This window comes from Ooceraea biroi, chromosome 7 (genome assembly GCF_003672135.1).
Source record: "Ooceraea biroi isolate clonal line C1 chromosome 7, Obir_v5.4, whole genome shotgun sequence".
NCBI classification, from domain to species: domain Eukaryota; kingdom Metazoa; phylum Arthropoda; class Insecta; order Hymenoptera; family Formicidae; genus Ooceraea; species Ooceraea biroi.
This window is the reverse complement of record NC_039512.1, coordinates 13143600-13167310: the sequence shown is the minus strand read 5'-3', so window position 1 is coordinate 13167310 and position 23711 is coordinate 13143600. Positions and strand designations below refer to the sequence as shown.

The window sequence follows — 23711 nt, the reverse complement described above, 5'->3', positions numbered from 1 at the left end:
AAAAATTTACTGATGTGTCATAAACAGTAGATAATTATAATTTGTAATGTTGAAATATGAATATCAAATTCCTAATTAATCTCGTTGCAAAATGAAGTATATACAACATCACTTTGTTATCTCCCCTTCTTCTCTCGTCACTGATCCTGTGACACCCTATAGAACGGTACTACGGCACGCGGAAGTCCCCGAGAACCTCTTTGATCCTGCGGCTCGCCTCTGCTTGGCTGGGGGACGACATTACATCCCGCAGGCGTTTCGTTTGAGGATGGAATCTCGTTGCGGCCATAACGACATGTGGTTATTACGACTTTGCAACCCTCTCTTGGACGTACCGTTGTAGCATTTTGCAATTTCGTTCCAGCCGACCAGCCTGCGAAAATGTCCCTCTATCTAACGTAATCTTACGTAAATAAATAGAGCAGCAAAAGTTTCATGCACATATTTCGGTAGTTTGAATTTTCTAACAATTCGTTTCTTTTACTGTTTGTAATTCTAGAAACATAAATTTGTTATACAAATAAAACTGGAGAGATAATTCGCTCGGGAAAAATCTGAGGGTGGAGGTTAATGACCTTTGGCTCTTTGGAGAAACTCCGGAGAAACAAACAGTCGCGTATGCGCGCTGCGTCACGATTCGCCGATGAAAAACGCACTCTAGACGAAGATTATCACGAACGCGTCCGGAAGAAACGAATGGAGGAAGTGCCGCGGAGAAAGAGAAGAGCGAGTGCCAAGTCCAGTGGGGTGGTGGTCGGGGGGCGGTCGTGCGGGCTGGAACTCACGTAGCTTGCATTAGTTCGCAGCTTCTTGGCGGACGTGTATTTCCGCGATCGATCGACAACTTCGCGAAATCGCGATCCCTCTGCCAAGCTGCCGCGGAGATTGCCGAGCGACAGTCCGGCCTTAATTTCCCCGAAGATGAAAATTTTGGGAAAAATGTAAAGGGAGAGATAAAGTAGATTACTCTTCCCTCGGAATTTACGGATATCGATCTTTTTCTCTGCGACGACCCGAGCGGAGACCCGCAATCAACATTTTCGACGTTCCCCGCCATTGTCCGAATTCCGGTTCCCCGATATTCCGGGCCGCGCGACCGGAAGTCGGCGCAGAAAGGCGCACTCGCGCGCTCCGGAAACGCCATAATTCTCGATCGGTGAGGCGAGGCGAGAGCAAAGCGGTTTTTTCAAGTCAGGAGGTGCAGAAGGTGCACTCAAGCGCGTGCGCTCGAGCCTGCTAGCGTGAATTCAACGTGGTGGCTAGCCACACATACGCAATCAGATACATAAAGAGCGCCGAATTTTCCAATAAAAATCGGCAGCAGTTCTCTAAAAGCGCACAGATGAAATTCACGGCGCGCGAAGGTTCGCGGCGTGTTCGCGAGGGGTTCGTGAGGGGAAACGAAAAAAGATGGATAAAAAAAAGGATGAATTCTTCTGTTCCTCCCCGCCCGCACATGCTGCGCTGCCATAGCAACGGGCGGCTGCAATCCGCCTGCCTTTGAGCGACGTACACAAAAAGCGAAGCAAAGGGTGCTCGAACTATAAAACAAACAACTTGTTCGTGAAACGCGAGCTCGCGTGCCCGCGGAAAGGAAGGAGGGAGAGGTTTGCGAGGGGAGAACAGAGAGAATAGGGTAGCTCTCGAAGAAACGCCAACGGGAGCAAGAGCAGCCTCGAGGGGGCATGAGGAGGAGGAAAGAGGATGAGTTCGAAAGGGTTAATACGCTGATGGATCGAAGTGGTTGGCAAGCATGGAAACATATCATTATGGTGGTTGAAAAATTATACTCTCGCTGCGCATGCATTCCATCCCCGTCACGCCAAAATTTTACGCGTCGCTTTTTTTATCTTCTTTTCACTACTCTCTCTCTCTCTCTCTCTCTCATGCGCGCGCGCTTTCTTTCCTCTTCAAGACGGTTAATAAAAAAAATAAAGGGCGTCCTCATTCTCGCCGCGTTTTACGTCCGTAAGTACATCCGAGCGGAGACTACTTCTCTACGAGTATAAATTAGGTCTGGCTCTCGGGAAAGACTCGTAAACCGTCTCGAGACGGTGCGGAAATAAAGAAACATCGCTCCGTTAGCACCAGTCGCGAGGACGCGAGACTCGCGGTGATTCTTTTGTCCCGGCGCTGCTCCTGGATGTCGAAGGAATGTCTGACTGCCCCTTAATTACGTTTATTCACGTCTACCAGGATGTTTTAATCATTTTATATGAACATTACTTCGTCGTGTCCGCGTTAATTACATTTCCATGCATCTATAGGTGTCCTTGTGCATTCTGGACATCGATTAAAGTTCATGTTCACTTCCTGAACTGAAATGAATGTTATTCCCGTGAGAGAGTGTTAGAAACGTGATATCAAAAAATGCAAAATTTACAAGGAAGGAAACGTGAAAAGAGAATGCGGTATACCTATCACTCACACGTTGCACTATAATAGTTCTCCTGCTACTCCTCATGTTTCAGTTAAAAGCATTCTACGTGGACCTGTTGGTGCCTCTGGAGACCAACCTGGAGAAGGACACGAAAGTTGTCCAGGTAAGTAAACCACCGAAAATGATCCCCGGAAGACACATTAGTCGTCGCCAGGCACCGGCTTCCGCGCTGGCAATGAATAATGCAACGTCTGGGGAATGGGCTTTCAGAGCGAGCAGAAGAAGTTTCTTCAGCAACACAAAACCAGATCCGAGACCTACAGCAAGGCGGCCGCGACTATGAAGAAGCACAGAAAGAAGTCCAGGGCGGCTAATAAGAGCGGCCTCGCTATGGACAAGGAGCTGAAGAACATGCAGATCCTGGAGGAGGAGAAGACCAAGCTGGACGCCTTCTGCGAGCAGAGCTTGAAGAACGTGAGGACGACAAACTTTTTGATCACGAAGTTATTAATTAAGTCGGACTATTGAATTCCCGCGTTAGTACGCGAGAGTGCATGACACGCGAATGTAGCGCGCAATGTAACACGCGCAATCTTGAAGAGAGCGATCATTGAGTAACGTTAACGGATGACGTAGATGATGGATTACGCGGTGAGATTCATTAACGGAGCGAGTTCATTAATGCCCGGGGGGTTTTGTGCGTTCTTTTCACAGGCGATGACTCAGGAGAGACGACGATACGGCTTCGTGCTGGAGCGACAATGCTCCTTGGCGAAGCACTATGCGAGTTTCCATGAGGTTGCACTGGCCGCGCTTCATCCCTCGGTTGATAAATGGCGCGAGGTCGCCGCCACCAGGGAATACTTGCCCCAGTCGGTGGAGGACATGTTTGCTTCCAGACTCAGGGTAAATTCGCGACTCGCTGTTCATCGCGCAAAGTCTCACGTGGGGTTTCTACGCTATTCACGCGCCATTCGAATTACTTGCATCCGTGCATCACGACAATTCACCCTCGCTGATTCGCGGCTGGATCTCGCGCTACCCATTGAAGCTTCATAACGAATCGCATTTGAATTCTCAACGGAAATTTCGACGGTGAGAGTAATTTATTCCTGCTGCCGGAAGTCTATTCGAGTTTGTCTGGTTTCCGATATATACCTCGCGGTATGTCGCTAATTCTCGAGGCAACATCTGCACGGAACTGATTTACAAGTAATAAAAGATGGCGTCGCTAGAGGAAACACGAAAATTGTGATGAAACCGTTTCGACAGCAAACGTCCTTCTGGCCGGAGGATGAAGAGAACGGCGGCTCCGAGCTGACAACGATGAGCTCACAGCTGCGGAAGACCCGCAGCATGGACAGCTCCTGCCTGGAGCTGCGGCTGGGCCCGCTTCCCGGAAATCCGCCGTCGTCCAGCAGCCACCTCGGTCCAATGCCGCATCTCCCCGCAGCTCTCTCCAGAGCGCGGTCGGAGGCGAACCTGCACGCCTCGACATTATCTCTCGGCCCCGGTACGTAACGTCTGCACTCTCTGCACTCCTCCTTTTTTTCTGCGACAATGATATCGATTTTCGTGGCGGCGCTACGCGAATCGCCGCGTCGGAAATCCGTCTCGCTTCCTACGCGCTCTTCCTACACGCTCGTCCCCCGTGTGTCCGGGGGATTATGTTCAAATGAAATTATTCGCTCCCGAGTTGGTCGTTTCGTCGCGTTTCGCCCGCAATAACGGTCCATTAGCGGCCGATCGAGAAAAATGGAATGGAGCCGTTTCCGCGCTCTGACTTCGCTCTCGCCCACTCTCCCTGCCTGGCCTCTCGCGTAGTTGCGGTGTAAATTTCAGCCGCGATCGGATTCGCGGACACGTTTCGAAACTCGAAGCTTTCGACGTGCCTCGGAATCGCGCGTACTCGCGATAAAACCGGAAAATGCTTTCGTTTGTGCAACGCGACTCGAGCCCGTATTTCATCGTCGCGGTGTCGCGTGTCACGCTGCTCCGTCGTTCATTACTCTCGCCGGGTTTGCGAACGATACCCTCGATTCTTCGATGGTCCGGGGCTGATTCGGTTGCATCAGATGCCGTGTCATCCGTGACGTCGCGCATAATTGAAATTAAATAAATAATCCTGTCGCAGCAACGAATTAAGCCTGCGGTTAATCTCGCGCTGCGCGCTTACAAATAATTTCACGTCGGGAACAACCCCTCCGTTGTCGTTCGCGTCGCATTAACCCACCGCGATTTGCAAATGACGGTGTGTAGTTAATGCGGCGTATTCCCGCACGATTCCCGCGAAATCCCGTCTCTTCCTTGTATCTTTAGGCCATCCCTTTGGGCTTATGCCCGCTCGCCCTCCGGCATCCACCCTATCCACCGGTTGACTATCGTCCGCTGACTTAATTGCCCCGGTTTACCCCGAAACTACCCCTGCATTATCCTACGGCTCACATCCTCGAGCGCTCCGCCACCCTTCTGCTCGGTCAGTTACAACGTTTCTGGTTTCCAGACGTTCCAGAGACTCCACCCCGGCCACGATCTATGGCGCCCCCCGCGTCCCGTAACAGCAGCGGTGGCACCGGAGTCGGCGCCGGCGGTTGGGGGGACGCCCCTCTCGCCAGGGCTCTCTTCGCCTACCTCAGCTCAGGGGAGAATCAGCTGAGTTTCCTGGAGGGTGATCTCATCGCTCTGATGGGTGAGTTCGATTTTGCTACGTACGTTGATACGACGTCTTCAACTCGCATTCGTCGCACGTGTCTCTGTAAATGTACAGATAAATCCGCTTGCGGATTTTCTTGATGCTACGAATTAAATTTAATAAGGGTATATCTTTTATTATGATAGTAAGAATAAATAAATTGTAATTAATAAAATTATTTAATTCGTCGCGTTAATAGAAAAACTTAAATAGGATTAAACGAGGATAAATTTAGTTATATTTTAATATCTGATTTTGCGATATTTACCATTAAAGAGAAGCTCGGTTGTAAGAATGTTAATGAAGACGGGACATGTCGCATATATCACGGATTTGCATATTTTTCTTTTTTTTTTATCAGGAGATCGCCAGAAGGGATGGCAGTTTGGCGAAAACCTGCGCACTCAAAGCACGGGGTGGTTTCCCCTGGCGTACACCGAAATTATAATCGACGACACTTTGGGGTGAGTAAACCTTTCCCGACCACAAGCGCGAGAATACCGAAATTTCGCACTTACGATCGCTCGTTATTAACCCTTCAAGCCTCAAATATTTCATCCCTAATATTCCGTATCTATAATACAGTGTATAATAAATCTATAAAAATTTTATCATGGAATTTCATATTATCAAGCATTATTAGATATCACCTTCGATTTCTATTATCTACCTTTCGTTAAAAATTAATTAATTAATACTTTCTTAATATTAAAATATCAAAATTAATTAATATTATTATTCGTTTCTCCGTTTATTCATACATTATATATAACTATCGTAATTTTTAAATATTTTCTGAGTTTACTTTTCTTTTTTAAATTTTTGGATGATATATCATATTTTATCCCATTGCGCGAAGATCGCCGAGCCACGCAGCAAGCAACGGCAGAACCCCAGAGCCACAAAGTGTTCCGCCATGTAAGCCGCCCGCCTCTCGACCGCCGGTCACGCCGGCCAGTATCGATGAGCCATCCGGAGGAACGGTCGGAATCGGCATCAATTCTGCTGGCAACAGCACTAACGCCAACAGCAACAACGGCAGCAACGTCGGCACACCTACGAATAACGCGAGTGTTTTGGCGACTCCAACCGCGCGCCAATCGAAATCGGTGAGTCGGTGAAGCGACGTAAGCGACTACTTCTCGTTCTCGTTTGTTTCTGTAATTTACGTCAATCGTAAACTACGTGCTTACTTGAGCGTGTTATCTGCTTTCCAGATCCGTCCATCGGGCACGCTGCCCGCAGTGCTAGCCGGAGGGAGAAGGGTGCAGCCACCCGTGCCCCCAGTGCCACCTCCGGCGATGACGTCCCTCCACAGCAGCAACGACAGCGGCTTCTCCAACGAACCTCCCGTGCAACCCGACGTCGATTACAGCGACGATGAGGCTCTGAGGTAAGTCAAAACTCCACGCTCGAGGCCGCAAGTTCACATCTACTTCTCGTGCCTGTGTCTACATATCGTCTAGCGTGATGTGTTTAGTTAGATGCCAAAGTAAACTGTATAAACTACATAAACTACTTGAGGAAACGACAAGTTTCAGTACACGTTAAAAGAAATGATACATAATTTGGTCTGAAAACTGTATAATTGCAAAATTACGGGGATAGAGATTTGCGAAAGTTTGCCGCAATAATACGCATTACTGTGCCGCACGATGGCACGATAATATTATATAATTACAGGAGAATTAAGTACTTCCAGCGTGTGTGAAAAGGTTCTCTGTAAGTTAACTTGCGTTCCTAATTAACTGTCACTGCGAGAAAGAGAGACAGAAAGTTTACATAGTTTACATCGACATGAAAGTCGGAAATTCTAGCGGGCACAAATTCCGACGGGGCAAAAGTAATCTCGTGAGAATAAAAATGCAATAACTGGTGCGACAAGATTATTTTTTTTGGACCGTCTATAACATTGTCAAACACATTGATGCCAATGTAATAATATCGATTTCAAATCGAAGCTTGCGAGTCAGTTGCATGTGCACCACCGTCACTATTCGCGGACGTTCAATAAATCTCTAGGTACTTTGGGCCTTTTGACCCTTTGATTTGCCCCCTCGATATTACGCCCTGATAACGCCGGTGAACGCCCTCCCACTTTATCCCATTCAGCGCGATTGAAGCTTTGTATCATTGTAGCTCTCTGCTATTCTGCTATCTACTGTCCCCTCTGTAATTAGCACGATTTTCACTCCTGCCTCCCGTCGCTCTCTTTTTCGGCACTCGATCGGAACGGATCACGAAGAATGAAGATCCAACGGTGATGGATACGCTGTAGATACGGTTCTTTGCGCTCGGAGGGTTCGCGGCAACGTTGGAAGCTGTAATTAATTTCAGATAGCGCAAAATCAGATTGGCATAATCCTTGAATGAGGGAGGCTTGCGGATCTCGCCTGGTAATTGCTTGCCTGTGACAGCTGATTCCGCGAAATAATATTATCGCAAGGGGATTGAAATATTTGGATTCTATTCGGCTCGGTGTTAGCCCGAGCGCTTATCGGTTACTGCTCCTTTGACGGTAATTGCGATTTAGCAAGATTTCCATTGTTCATTCCATTCCTCGCGAATTAAATGCTCGGTCATACATCCTCTATCTTCCGGCAAATGTCAGTTTTTCCCGTTTCTTCTTCAAAGTTGTGTATATCTCTCCTTCTTGTAGATACCGCATGCGCTATCGTGGCCGCTGGAAATAAACCGCCAAACTGGTGGTGGTGGTGTTCTGCATCTCTTCCAGTCCCCCTTCTTTAATCCTTCTCTTCGCGCCCTCTTTTTTTGTGTTCTTTTTTATTCATCGCGTCGCGCACGCAGACAACGACGCCGCAAGCCGCGAAGCGGAGGGGACCGTCTGCCCCCAAAGGACGAGAAGGAGTCGAAGGACTGGGAAAACGACTCCTGGAAGACGATCCCACGGGACGAGAAGTCCTGGCACTTGTATCGCACGGCGATGGATCTCTGGGCGGAATCCAAGGCCAAGCAGGCGACCGAGGAGACAAAGAAGTACTTTGAGATGGAGAATGGTGACTTCGCGCTGGAGAACGGCGACATGACGAAGAAGAGAAAGAGTAAGAGGATTACGCAAGTGCCTAATGAGCGGCCTAGCCCGAATCAGCGCACCAAGATATCAGACGAGCGGAACGTGCCCGCCGCTACACGCCGCAGCGATCAACGACACTTGAACAAGCGGATGCAGACGGAAACCGAGGAGGAATTGGAAGAAGATGAAGAGGACTTCGGCGGCGAGTATCGCGGTAACAAGTTCTACGCGAACAATCAAGAATCCCAGGATCGAAGGAGAGGGAACGACTTTGAAACGGGCAAATACGGCAAGTCGAGTTCGTCGTCGGTATCTGATGACGAAAGCACCATCACGATTCCGGAACCGGGTCGCAAGGTCGAGCACATTGCTCAGAAGCTTGAGCAGACCGCGCAGAAGTACGCGCGCGAGCACAGTCCGCCCAAGTTCCTGGAGCGCCGCGAAAGATCAGGCGTGACGGAGTACAAGACCCTCGAGAGGGAAATGCGTGAAATGGCTCATTCGCGCGATCGTCACGAAAGATCCGCTGCGGAATATAAGAGCCTGGAGCGCGGCCGAGATGGCCGAGATGGTCAGAAGGGCTTTGACCATGGCCGCGACGACAAACGCTCACGCGAGGAGAAACACGCGCGGGACAACAAGCACACGCTCGAGCGAGGCTCTCGCGAAGAAAAGCAGAGCTTCGAACGCGCGAGAGAAGAGAAGCAAAGCTTCGAACGCGTGAATAGGGAGAGCAAGCAGAATTTTGAGCGTTCAAGAGAGGACAAGCAGAATTTTGAGCGCGCGAGAGAGGACAAGCAGAACTTTGAACGGTCAAGAGAGGACAAGCAGAGCTTTCAGCGACCTCGTGATGAGCATCCTCAGTCGTATGAGCGGGCTCGCGCTGCTAGAAACGAGCAAGAGCGTGCGTATATTGAGCAGCGAAAGGAAGTGATGGGTTACGAGCGGACGTTTGAGAAGAATCGTAACAGGACGATAGAGCGATTATCCAGTCGAAGATTCGAAAGGCCGCGACCACCGTCCCAGGAAGCCCCAGAAAGACCCATGGGGCCTTACCGAGAGCGTAGATACTCTGACAAAGAGGAGGCGATTTACGGAGAGACCGGACGATATGGCGTGGGCTCTCTTGAGCGAGATCGCGGCTACGAATCGAATTTCGAGACGAAGCTGGAGAGATCCAAGGTGATCGAAAGACACGGTTATCACGCGGGCATGCATGGTTCGGGTCTGCAGAAGCGAAACGCCATACCCAGAAGTAACGAGCGAAGCAACGGCGACACCAACAACAACACGCTCAAAGTAGAACGGAAGCCTCTACTGCCGCGACAGGCGACTGCTATGGGCCATCTCGCGCAAACCGGAAGAGCTTTTGAAGAGCCGAAGAGCCCAAAGCTGGTCAAGCGAACCAAGTCCTTCTGGAAGTTCCGTCGAGACTCGGAAGTACTGGAGGGCATGGCGCTCTGGCAGCATCGCTCGCTCGTCGACATCCCGAAGATGATCCGTAAAGAGAAGAAGATCGCGGAAAACGAGGAAAAGCAGAGGAACTCTGACGGTGGCAGTCCGAACTCGAGTCTGGGCAGCGAAGGTACCATCACGAATGACCACCAGCACGAGGAACCGAAACCAGCCGAGAGGAGTCACGTGCCGGACAAGGCGGATTACGCCTTCGAAGACATGCCGACGCCGGCGGAGCGCCCTAAGATCACGGAGAGGTCAGACTATAGAATGCAGCAGCAGTCGGAGGAGCGCACGTATTTTATTGGCAACGTGTCACGGAAGGCGATTATCGAGAAAGAACGGAGACGCAGTCTCGAGGCGAAACGAAACATGATCGTGGCCGAGTTAAAGGAGAACAACGAGAGCAAGCGGAACGACATGATGACGCGCGGTAGGAGGAATTATGACGAAGAGGAGGACGCGACGCTGAACTTTAGCGAGACCGAGGCCTCCGACGAGGAGTCCACGTACAGCTGTATCGTCGTGAAGGATCAGAGCATGCCGGAGAAGACGTTGCTGCCGCGGACCAAGTTGAGAAGAGAATCAGATCGAGATAAGAACACTTGTGGACCCTGGTATGACCTCTGGGGCGTGGACGCGTCTGTGAAGAAGAAAAAGAAGCAGAAGCAACAGTAAAGATAACATAAAGAGAGATAAATGATTATGAAGGAGATGAATTCGAACGGAAATTAAATTTACGAAACGAATAGTTGATGCATCCCTTCGAAGCAAAGGTAAACACACCGAAAGGGGAAAATGGAGCAGAAATTGAAAAATGAAGAAGGATTTCAGAAATGAATGATGTTTCTTTCAAGCATTTTAATCAGCTAATGAATATCGAGCTCTTGTTACCACTTCCGTTATTAGTTCAGTTCTTTTAAGTTCTTCATTATCTTCATTTTACACCTCTTATTATCTGTTCATGGATAGAATGATCTGTGAATGATCGAGCATCACACGCACCTTTGATGTATTCGCATTGGTTGACTCGCTGACGCTTTGTCTCGTTTTCAACAATTGGCTGTTAATGTTGTAGGAGCTTGCAGCATCGAAGAAAGCGCTCGATACACTTTTGCGACGACTTCTAAGCAACCTATCCGCCTCGAGACGGAGCGATCAACTTTACCAGATGATGCATCGTCATCAGTCGCAATTGTGTTGTATTGTTATTGTCCGCCATTACTGCACGCGTTAGCTCTGTATGTTTCGTTGTTACTATTGGCGCAGTGCAAGTGTGCAATTGTTTGCTAGATTAGTCGTTTTATTCCGGGCACTTGCCATCTCTTTTAATTTTCATCAGTCGCTTTAAGATCGTAAGCTTTTACATGTAAATCTAGAATTTAAACGAATTGTCACATTTTAATCCAGTTCTACTTATCTAGTTCCAATAGGTATCGTTTAATCCGTAAGTCAGGAAGCTAATAATCCGAATAAGAAGTTGTTATTGTGTGCTTTTAAGAAAGAAAACCGCCAGGATGTCGATTTTAGTTCAAATGTTCTAGTTGCTCGTAGATGACCACGTGAATCGTCCGACAGATTGATACATTCCGTACTCCTATTAATCGCAAATTAACGGCTTTCAGGACTAACATATTCGCAACTGTGAAGCTGCGTAAGACGAAGACTAACGACCGCTCGGCCCCAGCACTGTCATGAGACAAACCCTTTCTCTAGATCACGCGTTTTTCGCGCTAGTAGCGATCCACGCTACGGAGACGGGCGGGTTTCTCTTGTTGAAGAAGTTCCTTCGTCGCGCAGCTCCCTCCGCGAGATGAGAATCGACTGCCACGCGAATCATCTGTCCGCGAATTTCTTTTCAAGTACGACGCTAACTCTTTCCGTATCTACGCGCTGCGGAATCACGCTTTCTACCATTTCTTCTCTCTTCAAGTATATCAACACACGGCTCTGCCGCATAAAAGATTACAGCAACGTCGCTGCAATGATGCCGCAAGCTTTCTGTGTTGTATTGTGAGCTTGTATAGAATCATGGAAAATCAGCCGGAACACTGCGGAGCATCATGTGGAAATAGCTAGCAGGTTTCCCATGGTGTTGAATGAAGCGTTAACACAGCTCCGCAGTGTCGGGTGAAGGATTTAACATCGTCATTGCGTCGACACAATTGTACCGTGTTAAATAAAGGATTAACACTGATGATTGTGTTAATATCGCGATCGCGCGATATGTTAAAGCGTGAACGCGCTCTCGTCTTAACTGCGTTAACACAGTTTCGCAGCGTTAACTGTGCGATAACACAGTTCTGTATTGTTGAATGGAAAGCTCACAGCAAAAGCTCGAGTCGAGTTTGTTATCTACAAATGTCCACAGTACTTTATATCTGGAAAATCCTACGAACGATTGAATTCCCTCCATCGTTTTCCGACGATGAAAAGTAGAATTTTTCTGGTAACCGAACGAGCCAAAATCAATACAAAAGATTGTTGGAACTACTGCATTTATTCCCCCCCAAAAATCATATTTGATAATAAAAATTAACACTCTTATACATTTATTATATACATATATTTCGTACCGAAGGGGTTACACGATCGATTTGATAGATTCGGATTTTGTGTGCAACACGTCGTTTTGAAGTGTTTTTAAACGTTTTTCGATACGCATCTTAAGATAGATTTAGGTTTAAAGTAATATTCTAGCGTAATTTATAGCGTAAACGCGAAACCAAGACGTCCGGACTGGAAGGTGCAAGGCGGGTTTTAGGGCAACCACATTTTGTAACTTAAAGTAGTTAAGCGTACGTGCAAGCGCCAGAAGACGCAGATGTTCTTTTTTTTAAATATATTATGAATAATATATTATAACGATACACATAATATACACATAAAAGAAATTGCCCGAATGTAATTCTGGCAAATTGGGAATTAGGCTAGATTAAATGAAATTGTTGTAATAAGAACCATGTATACATTGCATATATGTTATATATATTATATATATTATTGTTATTATATATACCAATTTTTTATGTGCATTCACAGCCCCATTTATCGTTTCTTTTTTTACCCTTCTCTCTCTCTCTTTTTTATCCCTAAATATCCTCCCTGTACTCTAAATGTTTTATATTATAATATATATAAAATTCTAAACTTTATCCGATGCCCTTTGGACACTCGTTCAGCATTGTTGATAAAATAAGAGACTTAATTTCTTGAGAGACCGTCACAGATAAAAATCAAATCATCTACTTTGAATAGCTTAACATTTTCAGAGATAATTTAATTTTTATTTGCGTATTATATCAATATTAACAATACAAATTTTCATAGTGACCGAAATTCCCGCACGTAATCCCGTAATTAATTAAACCACTCTTCTACAGTTCTTCGTCTGAATATTTTAAGGGGAAATCCCGCGATCCGTCAGAAGATTAGTCCCTCGTGACTTTTCAGCGAAGACTTCTCCCCCATTTGAATATCCGCTATTTTTCATGCAAGTAAGTGTCTCTGCGGTTATAACGGCGACGCATTTATTTAAATTAATCGTCGAGCGTTTAATGGCGGCGATCAACTGGCTTTCACGAATTCCTGAAGGAAGGTAAGGATCGTATCAGTCTGGACGGGAGCTGTGTCGCCGTCTTCTTGCTGTCTTCTTTTTCTTCCAACACCTTTCCTTAGACCGCTTAAAGTATCTGAAAGTTCTATACTCGCCGTTATGTGGTAATTATCGGAAAATCGAAGGTGGCGGCCACGCGGAAATTAACGTAACAGCCATGAGACGCGTTCTCCCTACCTGCGCTTTTATTTTACTTAACTTTACTTGAATCTTTCTTTAATTTCTCTTTATAAGGAAAGAAAACACGCGTACCGCGCGTACACAAATATTAAAAGCAAATTATACAGTATCAAAGAACAGCAATATTTATTCCTTTATCAACGCGCCGCATCATAAATAATAAATTAAACTTAATTATGAATTTAAATATAGTCATAGTTAAATTAAAATCACATAAATTATCGCGCTATGTAGATCGAAATTGCTACAAGAATTCCAGTCTCGTTTCCTTATTGGAAAATATGCATTGTGCGTCGTGCAACGTGCATTTATGTGTTTCCTGCGACGTGCATTAAGCCCGTCGCTCGATTTCGAGTAAACATAACGTGTACGTGCATATATACGCATATATGCATATGCGTATATTTGCTTTACTTTGAGCCACCAAATTCCACGGGCAGCTTTTTGGCTTATGGAATGCGTCGGAGCCAGAGTGTATTTACCAAGTGGTTAATCATCATCCCCAGTTGCCTGCTACTCCCTCAAATCCCTTCATTAGCTACTCCATACGACGAACGTGTTGAAAGAAGTATATCGGAGAACAATTTGATGAATTTGATGAGTTTTTAATTATTTTACATTATTTCATTTTCTATTCTAAACAGAAAAAAATAATCATGATTCTTTGTGTCGTTCATCATTTATCTTCAAATGAAAAATTCGATTCAAATTTGTTAAAATTTGTTAACTGAAAGCTCTTTTTAAAATGAATATTTGGGTACCGTGCCACACCATTCCTGAAGAAACACCAAGATGTCGTTCAGCGGTGAATCTAGAGGCGCTTGTCTGGCCGTGTGGACCAGTTTGGTCCAGTCGTCTCGATCAGCCACGCGATTGGTCTCCTCGAATTTGACGACTGGGCCGCGTACCGGATATCCCGTGATCACGCATTGCTGAAGAAGCGTACCGGAGTTAGTCGGTGACGTCAGTGAGCCCACATAGACACCTCTCTGATCAACCGGCAAGCCTTGCTCAATCTTTTGATCCATGGACACCGCCAGCACCCACTCCCTTGCCTCCTCGCGTTGATCTGCCGCGACGCCGAGGCGTTCCGGAAGCGGAACTTCGAGCGGGAAGTCGCTTACGCGTAGGTCGTCCACGTCGAGAACGTTGCCGTCACCCTCCTCCTCGATGCACTCTTCCAGGTCAAGAAAGTGATTGAGAAAGACAAAGGCTTCGCTCAGGAGACCCGCGGAACGCGCTGCAATGCCGGCTTCGTAGTAGAATCTGTCGGCGAGGAGGACATCGGTATATCGCAGAAGGCTGACAGACACTTTAACTACAATGCTGGTAAGTGCTGGGTACGAACGGCAGCCGTGCTTCACCGCGGAAAGATGCGCAGCTTGCAGCAGTCGCTCGAACTTGTCGGAAGACGGCGACGAGCGGCAGAGACCATGCAGGATGTCACGCAGTTGGGCTAGATATCTAAAATCAGAAAATAATGCGTAAAGAAATGAAAAAATAAAAGTAGATGACAAACAAAAACAAATATAACATATCTTTTAAGACTCAATTAAATTAGCACGGAAAGAGAAGAAAGTAAGAGAATGTAAAATACCTGTATTCCTGCTGCTTCTCATTCAGGATGTTCTCAGCCAGCTGGAAATAGAGATTGTAGTTCTGCGATATCGCGGGTGCGCCGTACTGCGCGTAAAGTTGTAGCGCTTGCGGTGCGGAGTCGCTCTTCAGCAATTGTGCGGCACGTCGCGCCACGAATCTGTGCAATACTTCCGGCCCTTGCGAATTCGCGGCCTCGAACAGCTGACTCCATTGACCCTTGCGTGCCATCATCTCGAGGGCGGCATTGCCATTCGTCCCCGCTAATCGCTCCATTTGATCGTCACTTGCCATAGCATCCCGATACTTTTCTTCAAGATACGACTCGAGATCTGGAGCGAGCTCGCGAACAATCCGACGTGCACGATCCCACTCGCCGACCGCCACTAGCGAACTCACCGCGTCCTTCAGTCGATCCGCCTGAAGGAATACCTGTAATGATATTGCAAGATATTGCAAAATACTCATCTTTCATGAACAGATTAATTAAAAATTATTCAATTTAGATGTGAATCGTTAATCCTGAAGAAGAATTAAACGGAAGAGTACCTGAGCGGCGAGCGCGTGTTCACCAACGGAGAACAAGCGCGCACCCAGATCACCGCCAATCTCCGCTGCCGTTTCAGGATCCGCCTGATGTAAAAGAATATCAGCCGCACGAATAAGATAAGGCCTCGGTGCTTGTGGATTCAGGATCAGGGTGTCCAGGGCAGGTCGCACTTCCCCGAGTTCAAGCCACTTGCGAGCTTCCTCCAGGGCGTTCGCTCCGTCCAATCCCGCGCTCTTCTGACCCAACTCCCTGCGTAGGGCAGCCTCTTGACTTGGCAGATACTCTCGACACACTCGTAGTGCTTCAGACCACATTCCAGCAGTCTAAAATGAAGTTTTTAATATGATTAAAAATTCCTTCAGAGCAAAAAAAATCGATGTTATTAAATAAAATGCTACATAAAATAATCATGAACTTCTCAAAACAATTTTGCACAACTCACTAAAAACTTCACTAAAAAAACTAACTTTATAATGTTCAATAATCATCTCCGGTTTGTGGGCCCTTAGAAGAAGGGTTTCCGCCGTTGCGTAATCTTGTGCTTCTGCGGCTTCAGCAGCACGGGCAATCAGAACTTGCGCCACCGCCTCTTGACTATGCGATCGCGCGACATCCTCGGCGGATTCCCAGTCGCGGGAGTGTATGTACATCTGCACCGCCTCCATAGCCTTGCCAGCCTGTACGAACTCCTTCTCAGCCTCAGCAAAGCGGCCCTCGTCCTCGAGCGCCATAGCATAGCGATAGTGGACCTCCTTCTTTTGATCCATCGTGCCGTATTTTGAGATTTCCAAGGCCCACTCAAACAAGTTGGTCTCGCATGCCAGCTGCAGGCAAGGCTCCAAATAATTCAGACGCATTAACAATCTAGCACCCAATTCCGGAGCCAGTGTTCGGGCCCACATCAAGGCAACCTAGAGGAAAAAAGAGATGATTAATGAACAGAGAGATATGAAAGCTGTGTTTGCAGGTTTGTATAAATTTTTACCTGCTGTGCTGCTTGTTCGCCCGAAGCCTTCTTGGCAACCCTTAACGCGTCCTCCCACATATTCACGGACCTGTAAGCTGTGACCGCTCCGCGCCAATCACCAGCACCTACGGATATAATTTCTAAGTAAGAGAGCTCAATCGGTTATAAATTAAATTTTAGAGAGGATCCTTAAAGGACTCAACTTATTTCTTGAAATAGAGAGCATTTTATTCGTTTAATAGTTCAGAGACTGACCTAGGAAGTATTCTTCGGCTTCTCTTGGCTTGCCGGCTGCCTCCAGCTCCCTCGCCAGATGTGCGTGAGTAGTATGAAGGAGGTCCGGCCGATGGTCAGCAACCAGCCTGACCATGTCGCTACGATGCCCTTCCTTACGATACATAGCGATCGCTGCATCGTGATCGCCGATCGCCACGTAGAGCGCCTCGGCGTGACGATATTCGCCAGCTTGCTGTAGACTCTCAGCGTGCTTTGCCAGCACTTCGTTGGCTTCATCGGTATTCATGTGTTCTTGAGCTACCTGATGCGCACGCATCCAATTGCCCGACTGCACATGAGTTTCCACGGCACGTCGCGCGTTTCCGGCGCGAATAAAAAGATTCTCGGCCAGGCTTCGTTCACCGATCGACGAAAAGTACTCGCCCAACTTCTCGCATTGCAGCTGAATTTCAGGATCGTCATCTTCGATCACCTAAAAAACGGAAAAGTAAAATGTGATTTCACGGGATATCAAAAATCATTACTTGTATCTGTTTTATTTCCATATCACGTATGTGTGTGTGTGTGTGCGGTCAAAATTATTGTACTTGTATAATTTGTAGAGCCTTTCTCCATTGACGCGCGTTAATAGCGGCCTTCAGCGCCGATATTGTCTCGCCTGCTTCAATAAAGTGATTGATAGCTGCGTCGTAATGGCCACCCGTTGCCAAATGCTTCCCCCAATCCCTCTCGAGCTCGACCACCATAGTAGGATCAATTTTACGTGCTAGATCGAGGGCCCTGGCGAAAATACCGGCCTGAGAGTAACAGCTGATTGCCTCAGCGCCAGCACCGGTTTTCTCCAGCAGTTCTCCAGCAAGCTCCATAAGATCGGTAGCTTTAAGAGCGCTAATGACATCCTCAACGATGTGCTCATCTTCCAACAATTCATTGTCAGCGAGAATCAGCCTGGCAGCTCGTCCGGGCCGATTAGCTTCCAGGTAGAGCTTAATGGCTCTTTTGGGGTTCGTAGTTTCTATGATAGAGGCCGCGCGAGCTGCCTGACCGCTGTCCAACAGCCAAGCCAAGTGACGATCCCGTAACTCGGACAAACCACTCCACTGCCGATTCTCGGCCAAATTCAAAGCTTCTTCCCAGTGCCAGTAGCGTTGATACATCTCCAGCGCCTTGTCCAGTTCATTTTGTTCCAAGTAGATCGCTTCGGCAGTTTTCAGATCACCGTTCAGCACAGCCAGTCGGGCCCAGACGTCTGGATTGCCCATTGGATCATTGCCCGTTTCCTTGGCATACTTTTCACCAATCTTAAAGTGTTAAAGAAGACAATGAGATATGCTATTGTATCTCAAAAAACAAATACATTTAAAAAATACATAATAACATATTTTAAACAAACAAATAATAACATATTTAAAAAAAATAAAAAACCTCGACGGTCTCCTTCAGAAACTTCGTACAAGCCACGTCACCCATCGCGGCGTAACATCTGGCTGCTATCGCGAGCTTCCTCTCGTTCATCGCGTTTTTAGCCAAGTTCTCCCACATAGTCTCCGCCTGAGGGCTATCGCCCATGTTCTCCAGGAACAGAATGGCTCTGCCAAAGTCATTGTCGTGCAGCGCCGTACCGAACTCGATCAATCCCTCGTCCAACACATACGCCACCTTAGCACCGTTTTCCTCGACCATTACAGACGTCTTGCCATCCTCCCGAACAATGTCCACCACGTCGCCTTTGATCGGCGTAAGCGTGGCTGCTTCCGGCGCATCTACGTTGTACCAAACCGCCAGAGTCTGACCCGTCTGAGCGACGACAACGTCGCTACCCGGCACCCAAGACGCAAAGGATACCCCCGTCACCAGCAAAACTCTAAAAATAAAATAAGATAAGAACAGATTTAGAGAGAAAGTCTTTTGCAGCAGAAGTTAGAAATATTTTATGTAGTTACTTGCTACCCGCGTCGTCGCTGAGCCACAGGCGACTTCGCTTGTCGCGCGATAGCAGTCGATGACCTGCCTCACTTAGCTCCAACCAGTCGATGCGAGCGTCGTGGGCGATCATGCTGATGGTCGCGCCCGTCATCAAGTCAACTACACGGATTGTTCTTGGATCCAAGAGATACGCTAGCTTCTTGTTATCTTCTCCCTCGGACGTGGGTCGCTCGTTCACGCGCACGCTGATCACATGCGGGTTCACAGCCTCGGTTCGTACGGAGCCGAGCGCTTCGTTTTGCCCATATTCGACGATTGTTAGCTCGCCAGAATAGAAAATCAAGCAGACAACCGGGTATTCAAAGAAGAATTTCTCGCTGCTGGATCGATCTTCCCATGGAATCTCGCTGATTAGACCTTGTTCGATGTCACCTATCAGCAGAGTACGCGCCGTGCGAGCTACCACGTTGTTATCCCTGCGCCCTAAGACGCGTACATCCTCGATCTCCAGACCTGTCTGCGATCTGATGACGATCGAGCGCTGCGAAGAATCACTCAGAGATCGAATTACTATCTGGCTGGGACCTACGTAGGCCACCTCATGGCTGCCACGGACCACTGTGCGTCTAAAGAATAGAATCAAGATTTGTACAGATTTATGCCGAGAAAATTCAACACTTTCGAAAACCAGTTACCTTAGGATAGTCTCAAATTGTTCAACACCACCGCACAATCCTCCAACTACCAATTTCGAGCCGTCTCGTCTCCAGGCGAGCGCCGTGATCGTGTAGAAGTTTGGAAGATCGCGCACGTTGGTCTCCTCCCAGACGCCTCTTCGTGGCGTCCAGTCCAGGATGCGCACCTTGTCCCACGAGCCCACGGCAATGCTCTGGCCGCTCGGGCTGCAGCAGGCTACGGTAATTTCCCTTTCTTGAGAGTCCCGACTAAAATCGAAGTTCTTCACCTGTTTGCCATGTGAGTCGTACAGAGTCAGCCGTTTGTCGCAACCAGCAGCTAGGATGTGCGACTGCGGCCACGCCAAGGCGTAAGCAGGCACACCGTGAACGCATACGCGTCCTGATGGTTCCGCACTGCCGTCTTCGGCAATGTAATACCGGATGATGCTACCATCAGCGTGACTCGACAGAAAGCCACTACCACGAACACTGGCAATTTCAAGTTGATCAGAATTATGAACGTTACAAAAATTTTATTTAATAACATTATTATTTAATTTTATTTTATTTAATTTTATTTTATATAGTTATGGAGATTTATATGCGCAAACACTGCTAAACTATAAGTGATAAACTCCAATTTACTTGCTAGCCAAAGCTATCGTCATGGCGTCGGAGGTGTATAAGGTTTGCGCCTTCTGCGATTTTACCAGGGCCGCGCGGACCTTCCCGTCTGTCAAGCCCACGATAATCGGGCCTCCTACGGGCCAAATTAAGCAAGTTACCGCGGAAGTCTGTTTGAACTTGTTGCAAATCACTTTCTTGTCGCCCCTGAAATCATTTCCGATATTAACGAGTGCCTAGTTCAAACTTATTTATTTTTAGATGAGGAATTCATAAGAAAGATTGAAGTTGATAATTACCAGTCTTCTCCTATTTTATATACATAAACAATACAATCGGTTTGACCAACCGCGATCTTCGTAGACTCCGGGGAGAAAGCTATTCCCTTTATCATGTAGCTCTTTTTGCCAAACTGTAGACAAGGTGCTATTAACATTAATTCTGTAAAATGCTTTTAAATATTAAAAAGATAACGAATACCTTGGGATCGACAGGTTTGGTGGAGAATCTGTCACGTTTTGCACCATTTTCGTCGAAGAGGTAAATGGAACGATCAGAAGATGCAACGGCTAGTTTTAAGTTGTTTGGTGACCATGCTATGCTAATCACTTTATTCTCCGATTCCTGAAATATAGATTATAATAATATAATAATTTTCTTAACATTTTAAAATATTTTTTTCTATATTTCTATATAACATTGCGTATTTTGTCTTTGCAAAGTGTATATTTGTAAATGTTATATAAAAGTGTTTTTATAATAAGTTATTTAAGAGAAATTACACAAAGATTCTCCAGGATCTTGAAGTTTAAAAGCGTTTAAATGTTCTACTGACCTGCGCTGGCATAACAGTACCAAGATACTTGAGTAACATGTTTGTTTATAAAATTAATAAAATTCTAAGATATCATTTGCAAGGTATACGCATCACACGCACAGTATTATAACGCAAAACACGCTATAAAGCTCGTAATGTATACACATTGGTTACCTAGCAACCGAAGTGAGTTTCAGTCAAAACATGAAGTATATAACACACAGATATATTTAGATACTTCTTAGATATCTTATTTTACATATAGCTTTATATTTCTTCAATAATAATTTCTTTGATCTCGAAGAAAAGTTAAATATTCGATATTTAGAAACGAACAATCAAGATATATACCTAGAATTGAAAAAGAGAAACCGCAAATGAAAATACAAATAGAAAAGAAAAAATAGCTACGTGCCATTGAAAACGAATTTTAAGCGATTTAAATTTAGATTTTTGAATTTGAATTTCTGAATTTCTGTATTTGAATGTTTAGATTTGAATTCGGATTTAAATGCTTCGATTTGAATTCTTAAGTTTGAATTTGAAGTTTTATATTCGAGTTCGAATTTAAATTCTCGAATCTGAATTTTTTAATTTGGATTTGCATTTGAATGTTTGAATAGTTCAAGAACTTTAAAATTTGAACTTTTGCTTGTGCTGCGATAGCATGCGCATGGTGGAAGTAGAAAGGTGAGCCATTGCGCATAATGGCGGAAGTCTGAGATCTTGACCAATCAGAGCTTGAGCTTTTATTCAACGCACGCGGTTCGAAGTGTCAAGAATGCAATAAGATTGTCTAACGCAAGTTTACTGTAAACATCAAATTGATGTGCTCAGTAATGGCAGTTAATGGATATATTGTATAATGAGACAGTAGTTGATAACCACTCGCAATGAAAAATGAAGGGGATTTGTCACAAATTGGAATAGGTAGAAAAGATTAGAAAAAGTCTTAGTTACATTTATTTATATAATTAGTGTATTAACTTATCACAGCGAACTTCAGTCGAATTATTTGCATCAACTTTTGTTCCCTTCCGGTCATTTGAGCCATACTATGCAACATCGCCGATTGCAGATCCCGAGTTGATGCGACGTATAACGATATAAAGGTAAGTACAACTATATTGTTGTTCATTGCACAGATTGCTTATTGCACATATGTTTGAGTTTTCTTTTTTCTTTCTTACTACACCATGTCACACGGCTGCTATTTGGAGACATAATCCTTTTAATTTGGCCAGGTGTAAACACCGTACGCAATGCGTTGAACGCTACTGTTGCGGCATGTTTTTCAACATTTTCTTGCAATTGTTGAAACTCGTGATTTTTCATGGCATCTTCTTTCAAGCGTTCATTCTCTTCGGCGAGCTGCTTAAATGCGACAGACATCTGCGTATTCTCGCTAGCAAGTTGTTTGTTTTCTTCTTGCAATTTTTTCAACTGCTCCAGAAGCATTTCAGTTTCCTCAGCCTTCGGCTCATTGTCTAATTGTTCCGCACTGTAAAAAAACAACACATTAATTAATATTACTCGCAAATGCTTCAATAATTATTTTATTTGTACTATTTCAACGTATGTATGTATGTATGTATGTATGTATGTAGAAAGTATGGAAAAGTATGTTACTGTTGTTCATTTAAAGTTAGATATACAATAAACCATACCTATCCATTGCTTCAACGACTTCCACTGGTACATCTCCGTGTCTACTTTTCGACTGTTTGTCTCGCTCATCATTTACTGATGTATTTTTACTGCTCACGGCATTAGCATCCATCTCCGTATTTATCCTCGCATAAGTGACAAGTTCGTTGTACGATGGTAGTTTAGATTTACTGTAACAGCATAAATAGCATTATTAAAGAAATCATATTATAATAGCAATTGTGTTTTCAGTTTTTGATATAATTCGCTCCATAACTGTTATGAACTGCACAACAGAAATTCGTGACAAATAGCTACAAAAGACTAAATGGATGACATGTATATTTCTGAACTTACCAGGGTACATCTGTTTTTTGGATCTTTTCTTTTGGTTCACCAAGTTGTGATACAGTTTTTGGAATATTGAGCAATTCTGTTGGTACTGAGCCTATTTTCAGCCGTTGAATCACTCATGGCTCATTCTTCCCACGTTGCTGTGTCCACTTCTCTTCAATGTAATCTGGCACGAAATGTCGCTCACATACTGCAGCTAAAAATAAGATTTCTTAATAATCTTTGTAACATGACAAATGAAACCATTCACCAAGAAAATGTAGTCACAATGTTTACTCGGCAGATTGTGCATTCATACTACAAATATTAAAATGAGAGATAATCAATGAGAATAGTACAATTCTGACTTTACAACATGGTTATGTCACTACATCGTAACAGTTTGTGACATAAAAAATACGAAAAGGAACAAATTATATTTATAAGCATTCGGAACATAAACTCACCACAGTTGAGTTTCAACTCCTCTTCTCTGACAAGCTATGAGCCATTGCTTCCTTAATTCATAGTCTTTAGGAAAATAATACAGCAATTTGTTGTAATTTTCCCTATTACTACGACCGGTCCGACTCTTGCAATTTCTAACGCAACACACTGGCATTTTCACTTGTACTTTAATCACGATTAACCGATCCGATAATTCAGCAACTCAAGAACCATAACATCATAACATCGTAAGCAGTCACATTGACTTTCGCATAAAAGCTCAAAGCGTAATTGGCTGACTGTCCCCCACTACTTTTAATCTATTGCGCATCCATCGGAATGGTTCACCTTTCTAATTCCACCATGAGCATGCGTAGGCCTGTAGCACGTGACTATCCCCTCCAAAGGCACGCTTCTAGATGGCGTTACTAACGCTGGCGCTAATTTTCAAAATAAGAATTTGTTGGAGCCTGTACAAATCTCGGAGAGAAGATAAAGTTTGTAACTTAACATTTGTGTATAGTCCTAAACTA

At 45.5% G+C, this 23711-nt stretch overlaps 3 protein-coding genes across 7 annotated transcripts in view; 1 reads left to right on the top strand and 2 right to left on the bottom strand.

Annotated features, from left to right (window-relative positions):
* Nucleotides 1–12573, top strand: part of LOC105279652 (zinc finger CCCH domain-containing protein 13) — a 67744-nt gene extending 55171 nt beyond the window's left edge. The window contains exons 6-14 of the mRNA XM_026971406.1: nt 2472–2543; nt 2651–2854; nt 3095–3286; nt 3653–3893; nt 4884–5069; nt 5434–5536; nt 5932–6181; nt 6290–6465; nt 7881–12573. Coding sequence (XP_026827207.1) covers nt 2472–2543; nt 2651–2854; nt 3095–3286; nt 3653–3893; nt 4884–5069; nt 5434–5536; nt 5932–6181; nt 6290–6465; nt 7881–10239 — 3783 coding nt within the window. The 3' untranslated portion in view covers nt 10240–12573. The remainder of the gene's footprint in view (nt 1–2471; nt 2544–2650; nt 2855–3094; nt 3287–3652; nt 3894–4883; nt 5070–5433; nt 5537–5931; nt 6182–6289; nt 6466–7880) is intronic.
* LOC105279655 (intraflagellar transport protein 172 homolog) lies at nt 12530–21183 on the bottom strand. Of its 5 annotated transcripts, none has more exons than XR_003406841.1 (15): nt 20770–21183; nt 20415–20558; nt 20234–20346; nt 19956–20141; nt 19329–19799; nt 18651–19259; nt 18133–18571; nt 17295–18008; nt 16726–17179; nt 16489–16595; nt 15971–16414; nt 15503–15826; nt 14955–15385; nt 13840–14821; nt 12530–13262 (listed from the first exon to the last, which is right to left on the bottom strand). XR_003406841.1 is itself a non-coding variant. In XM_026971397.1 (15 exons), exons 1-15 carry the CDS (start codon nt 20806–20808, stop codon nt 13982–13984), a joined length of 5190 nt encoding a protein of 1729 aa, XP_026827198.1. In that variant the 5' UTR covers nt 20809–21183; the 3' UTR covers nt 12531–13981. The 5 variants fall into 5 exon arrangements, 4 of the variants coding, with proteins under 4 accessions (XP_026827198.1, XP_026827199.1, XP_026827197.1 ...); XM_026971397.1 differs by having other exon boundaries at nt 12531–13993; nt 14119–14821; XM_026971398.1 differs by having other exon boundaries at nt 12531–13988; nt 14119–14821.
* Nucleotides 21184–21693: 510 nt separating this feature from the next.
* On the bottom strand, nt 21694–23494 carry LOC105279654. The gene is made up of 4 exons (XM_011339558.3): nt 23199–23494; nt 22756–22948; nt 22419–22589; nt 21694–22252 (listed from the first exon to the last, which is right to left on the bottom strand). Exons 3-4 carry the CDS (start codon nt 22529–22531, stop codon nt 21886–21888), a joined length of 480 nt encoding a protein of 159 aa, XP_011337860.1. The 5' UTR covers nt 22532–22589; nt 22756–22948; nt 23199–23494; the 3' UTR covers nt 21694–21885.
* Nucleotides 23495–23711: the final 217 nt, after the last annotated feature.